This window comes from Cetorhinus maximus, chromosome 19 (assembly GCF_964194155.1).
Source record: "Cetorhinus maximus chromosome 19, sCetMax3.hap1.1, whole genome shotgun sequence".
NCBI lineage: Eukaryota > Metazoa > Chordata > Chondrichthyes > Lamniformes > Cetorhinidae > Cetorhinus > Cetorhinus maximus.
In genome coordinates this window covers 91,252,079-91,258,659 of record NC_135897.1, presented here as the reverse complement: position 1 = coordinate 91,258,659, position 6,581 = coordinate 91,252,079, and the positions used below count along the sequence as shown (strand labels likewise).

At 47.3% G+C, this 6,581-nt stretch overlaps 1 protein-coding gene across 1 annotated transcript in view; it reads left to right on the top strand.

Annotated features, from left to right (window-relative positions):
- Positions 1 to 364: 364 nt before the first annotated feature.
- fgf12a (fibroblast growth factor 12a) overlaps positions 365 to 6,581 on the top strand; it is a 230,875-nt gene continuing 224,658 nt past the window's right edge. The window contains exon 1 of the mRNA XM_078564377.1: positions 365 to 656. Coding sequence (XP_078420503.1) covers positions 605 to 656 — 52 coding nt within the window. The 5' untranslated portion in view covers positions 365 to 604. The remainder of the gene's footprint in view (positions 657 to 6,581) is intronic.

Here is a 6,581-nt window from a genome sequence, read left to right as displayed (position 1 = left end):
GAAGCAGAGTCTTTGAATATTTTTAAGGCCGGGGGGGGGAACTTGCAGGTGATGACACTCACATGCTCCTGCTGACCTGCTGGGTAGCAGAGTGTGTGGGTTTGGGATGCTGTGATGATCATTGCAGGGAATCTGTCCTCCCCCCATGGTTCAATAGCTCCCTGCTCCTCACAGTCTTTATCTTCACAGGAGGCGGTGAGAGAGGGGAGCACTTGGGTGAGGGTTTAGATCCATTAAAGAGGAGGGGATGGAGGGGGGAACTTTGGCATTTAAGCTCCGGTGACCTCCTGTTAATTGAATGCCCTTCCCCTTTAAAAGAGTCGAGCGCTGAGCCGAGTTTGCCCGAGTTTAGCCGAGTGGTTGTGCCCAGAGCGGGCGGGGAGCCGGAGCCGGAGCCCAGTCTCTGCGACTGAGCTGCTCGCTCCCTCCACTCCCTCTCTCTCTCTCTCCTTTTAAACTCATCCTCTCTCTATTTGCCGGCTTCTTTTTTTTCTCTTTTCTCTCTCTCTCCCAACCCTTTATATAAAAAAAACAACAAAAAAACCCCCTAAACCGCACCCGATGAGGATTGTGAGGAGTTGAATCCGGAGGAAGGGAGTTGCTTATGCTGCAGTGTCTCTGTGGGAAGCGCAGGAAACCCAACTCCAAACCCACCGGTGAGTCCGACTTTACCCCGTTAGAGTTAACAGCAGGGGGGGTGTCACAGTGTGTCCTTAATTCCCTATCCCTGTCCCTATCCCAATCCCTATCCCAATCCCAGTCCCATTCCCATCCCTGTATCCCACTACAGAGTTAACAGCAGGGGGGGTGTCACAGTGTGTCCTTAATTCCCTATCCCTGTCCCTATCCCAATCCCTATCCCAATCCCAGTCCCATTCCCATCCCTGTATCCCACTACAGAGTTAACAGCAGGGGGGGTGTCACAGTGTGTCCTTAATTCCCTATCCCTGTCCCTATCCCAATCCCTATCCCAGTCCCAATCCCCATTCCCATTCCAGTATCCCACTACAGAGTTAACAGCAGGGGGGGTGTCACTGTGTGTCCTTAATTCCCATTCCTATCCCATTCCCTGTTTGCTTTCCCATCCCTGTACTCCTGGGAGGTGGAAAATGTGTCTCTATCCCACTCCAAGCCACCATTCCCATCCCTGTATCCTGCAGTAGAGTTAACAGTAGGCAGGTGTGACATTGTGTCCCTATCCCATTCCTAGTCCCCATCCCTGTACACCACAGGATGGGGTGTAACAAGTGTTTCAGTATCTCCCCATTCCCCCTCCACATACACCACTCCAGTGTTACGACTAGTGCTAGTGTACCCCAGACCAGTCACTATTCCCACACTCTGTCCCTGTATTCCCACACTCTGTCCCTGTATTCCCACACTCTATCCCTGTATTCCCACACTCTATCCCTGTATTCTGCTACACCGTTACAACAGACAGGGTTTACCTGACTTCCCAGTTTCCACTCTCACTCTTCACCCCCTGTACTCCACTACAGCGTCGCAAGCAACTGTTGCCACAATATATGTGCTGCTTGTCTCTCTTCACCCTAACTCCTCTTCCTCGCCCCCAACCCCAATCCGTCCTCGTATCCGCCGTTTCCCACACTTTGCTTCACGGTCCCAATCCCACTCTCCATTCCCGTCCTGCCTCTGCTCTCCATCCGAGCTTTCTGCAGTGATGGTACCTAATATATTTTGGAAGCTAGATTTCGGAGAGGGTCGGGGTCGGGGTCGAGGAGGTTGGTGAGGAACTGCTCTCCACGAGGACCTCGGTATTTGAGGGTTGTATCCAGGGGGAATGCCACTTCTCTTGGGTGTGTGTGTCAGGTTCCCTGTGTCAGTGTTTGGAACAGAAAATTCCTGCACTTACAGGACATTTCCGTAGTTTCCCCGAGAGAATGAAATCCGACTCAGAAAACTTTGAAAATTGCTTCTCTGAAGAATGTTTTAATTTGTGTCTCTAAAAGTTGGCTTCGTTTGTACTTTAATACGTGTGAAAATTGAAGTATATTTGCTCATGATAGATACAGTTCATCCTTTCGTGTTAACACCTACTCTTAATAAAACCTTGTAGTGACATATGGAGTTGATTTTTCTTGGTGAATTTATTGTCTTTGATCTCCCTGGAACCTATTTTGAGCCCTGGTTATATGGCATCTCCGAGTACCTGCTTGTGTTTACACTTCTCATCCTGTACTCAAGAGGGTTGTGATTTTTTTGGAATTCTTCACACGAGAGAGGCCTCTGGGTGCTCGGTCGGAGTATATTCAGGGCTGGCGTCGATAGAGTCTCAGTGAATCGAGGGATATGGGGATTGGGCAGGAGAGTGGAGAGACCTAGGAGATTAGCCATGATTTTACTGAATTGCGGAGCAGGCTCAAGGGGCTGTATGACCTACTCCCTGCTCCGACTTCCTGTCATACAGATATTATCAGAAGAACGTCTCAGTGCCTTAAAATAGCTCCTGCCTGTGAAACTCTCTCCCTGACAAACACGTAAATATCCACAGACATGGTAACATCTCAGCCTTGACGCTGCTGTGCTTCCTGTGTTACAATAGTAACTGCACTTCATTGGCTGTAAAGCACTTTTGAAACATTTTGAGGTGGTGAAGAAAGTGCATTGATATAGCACCTTGTCATGACAGCCAGATGCTTTTGAGCGGTTTACAGCCAATGAGGTGCTTTTAAAATATATTCGCTGTTGTAATGTAGGAAAACGCTGCAGCCAATTTTGCACACAGCAAGATCCCACAACAGCAATGTGACAATGACCGGGTATTCTGTTTGCGATATTGATTTGAGGGATAAATATTGGCCAGGACACCAGGGAGAACTCCCCTCCCAGTTCTTCAAAATAATGCCATGGGATCTTTTGCATCCATCCGAGAGGATTGAAGGGGTCTTGGTTTAACATCTCATCCGAAAAATGGCACCTACTTGTGCTGACCTTGAGTTTTTGTGCTTAAGCACTGCAGTGGGACATGAACATGGAACCTGGTAACTCCGAGGCAAGAGTGCTACCAACTGAGCCATGGCTGAGAAAGGCATAATATAAATGCAAGTTTATATCATTCATCCTGGGATGGCAGGATTGTCGTGTGAGGAGAGATTGGGTCGACTAGCCCTGTATTCACTGGAGTTTAGAAGAATGAGAGGGGATCTCATTGAAACGTATAAAATTCTGACAGGGCTGGACAGACTGGATGCAGGGATGATGCTTCCTCTGGCTGTGGCGGGGTGGGAGGGGGTGGGGGAGGTGGTCAAGAACAAGGGGTCACAGTCTCAGGATATGAGGCAGGTCGTTTAGGACTGAGATGAGGGGAAACTTCTTCACTCAGAGGGTGGTGAACCTGTGGAATTCTCTACCACAGAAGGCTGCGGAGGCCAAGTCACTATATTTAAGAAGGAAAAAGATAGATTTCTATTTCTATTTCTAAAGGCGTCAAGGGGTCAGGGGAGAGCACAGGAGTATGGTGTTGAGATAGAGGATGAGATTGAGGATCAGCCATGATCATATTGAATGGTGGAGCAGGCTCGAAGGGCCGAATGACCTACTCCTGCTTCTATTTTCTGTTTCTATCATGGTCCCACTATCTGAGACACAAACTAGAATGACCAGTGTCAGCTGCCTCCCTCCCAACCCATAGATGCATACTGGATTTGTCTATGCATTTCCACCTCTTTAACATCACCCGGCTCTCCTCCCTCAATGTGTCTGCTGCTCAAGCCCTCAGCCTTGCCTTTGTTACCTCTAGAATTAACTATTCCAATGAACGCCTGACCAGCCTCCCGTTTTCCACCTCCATCAACTCGAGCTTATCCAAAGTACTGCTGCCTGTATCTTAACTCGCATTGAGTCCTGTTCACTTATTTGTGCCGATTAGCTTACACTGGGTTCCCAGTCTGGCAATGGCTTGATTTTGAAAAATTTCATCCTTGCTTTCAAATCCCTCCGTGGCCTCGCCCCCACCCTATCTCTGTAACCTCCTGAAGCGACGCATCTTCTGAGGTCTCTGCCCTCCTTCAATTCCGACCTCTTGCATAACCCTGATTTCTGCTGCTTCACTGCTAGCAGCCTCGCCCTCAAGCTCTGGAATACCCTCCCTACACCTCTCGGCCTCTCTACCTCACTTTCCTCCTTTTAAGACACTTCTTAAAACCTACCTCTTTGACCAAGCTTTGGGTCACCTGCCCTGGCATCTCCTTATGTACCTCAGTGTCAAATTTTGTTCCTGTAAAGCCTTGGGATGCTTTTCTATGTTAAAGGTGCAACATAAGTTCTTGGTGATTATGAATAATCCAACAGGCAAACCAAAGGACAGGAGAGAGGTGGGAACATGAGCAAATCCTCTGGCTTTAGTACTGACACCAACTATTGTTTGGTGAGTTTAAAAATGATGGCTTCTTTTGGCTTGGCTGTTTCTCTTGCATCAAGAATATTACCCGTGTTAACTGAGCAACCAGACTGAAGAGCCATGGCCCAACTGCATCACTGGGCAACTTGTCAGGGTCAGCCAGGGAGCAGTGGGTAGTGTTATCACCTCCGAGTTGGAAGGTTATGGGTTCAAGTCCCAGTCCAGAGACTCACACTTTGAAGTAATAAACTGAGGCCTCTCTGTTCTGTCTGCCCTCTTGGGTGGACATATCAGATCCCATGGCACTATTTTAAAAAAAAAAGAGCAGGGAGTTCTCCCCAGGGATCTTCAACCAACATCACGATAATTATCAGATTGTGCGACCTTGCTGTGTATCTCCAAGTGCTTTACAGACAAGGAAGTACTTTACAACCGTGAGTATGCTTCTCATGTAGGAAATGCAGCAGTTAATCTGTGCATGGCAAGATCCCACAGACAGCAATGAGAAAATTACCAGTTAATTTTTTTTTTTAGTGGTGTTGAAGGACACCGGGGAGAACTCACCTTAACATCCACCTGAGGGAGCATCTAGGGCCTCCCACAGGTACCGCATTGGCAGTGCCAGCCTGGAGTAGCACTTGAACCCACAGCTTGCTGACTTAGAAGTGAGGCTGTGCCATCAGCAGAACCCCTCCCGAGCGCTTTTCATCCCCCTGTAGTTCCGTGTAAGAGGCGACACCAGCACATTGGTACTGAAGGAGTTGATGCCTTGAGATTGCTAGGGATTTGACTCTTGTATTTGGGTCAAATTCCCCTCTGATGGGAGGGAAAAAAGTGTTTGTTGCCTTTCAGTCCGAACCTATTTGTATAAAAAATGGAAAGTACCCCTGTTGGAAGAGTTTACAATTTCATTTGTTGAAAGCCGAACCATTCAAATATACATTTGTCTGATAAAATGATGCCTTGACATCAATAAGCAGGGTTCAAATATTATTTCTGACCAAGCTTTCAATGTCCATAGCGCTTCAGTTGGTTAGTTTAGGTTGGTCTCTTGATTCATTGGCTGCTGTGCTGTTGCTAGGAGATTATTGGGTGTTGGGTGGACAGAAAGCAGTGAGCAGGATCTGGTGCCGGACTTTAAGCATAAACTTGTAAAAATCCACATTTATGGAGATAAAAACAAAAAACTGCGGATGCTGGAAATCCAAAACAAAAACAGAAATACCTGGAAAAACTCAGCAGGTCTGGCAGCATCGGCGGAGAAGAGCAAAGTTGACGTTTCGAGTCCTCATGACCCTTGAAGGGGACAATGACATAGTGGTAATGTTACTGGACTAGTTACAGAGGCCTAGGCTAATGAACTGGGGACACAGGTTCAAGTCCCAACATGGCAGCTGGTGGAATTTAAATTCAATTCATTAATAAAATCTGGAATTGAAATTACTCTCATGAAACGATCATCGATTGTTATAAAAACCCATCTGGTTCACCGATGCCCTTTAGGGAAGGAAATCTGCCATCCTTACCTGGCCTAGCCTACATGTGACTCCAGATCCACAGCAATGTGGTTGACTCTTAACTCCCCTCTGAAGTGGCCTAGTAAGCTATTCAGTTCAAGGGCAGTTAGGGATGGGCAACAAATTCTGGCCTTGCCAGCGATGCCCACATCCCATTGGAAGAATAAAGAAAAAAAAAATTGCTTAAAAAAAAATGACCTGGCCATTATCACCCTACTGTTTGTGGGATCTTGCTGTGCAGCATTTGGTTGCCACGGCTCTTATATTGCAACAGTGACTGTACTTCAAAAGTACTCAGTGCTTTGGGGACACCCTTACATTTTGAAAGATGCAATATAAATGTGAGACCTTTTATTAGCAGCTTGCTGAGAACGCCCCACTCTACTTTTGCACACCTCTCCCAATACTTCAGCTCCACAGAATAGCCAGAGAAACTGGGGTCAACCCTCTTAGAGCAGAGAAAGTTAAGGGGGATTTAAGAGAGGTGCTCAAACTCTTGAAGGGTTTCGATAAGTAAGGAGACCCTCTCTCCACTGTCAGGAGGGTCGGTAAACACTGACTGAGACAAGAAACAGAGGCCACGTGGGGGTGGTGGGGGGTGGGGTGGGGGGAGAACTTTCTTGTACTCAGGTGAGTAATTGTTTTCGAATCTGGAAATTCCAGAAAGTGTAGTGGAAGCAGATTCAATAGTGTCTTTCGGAAGG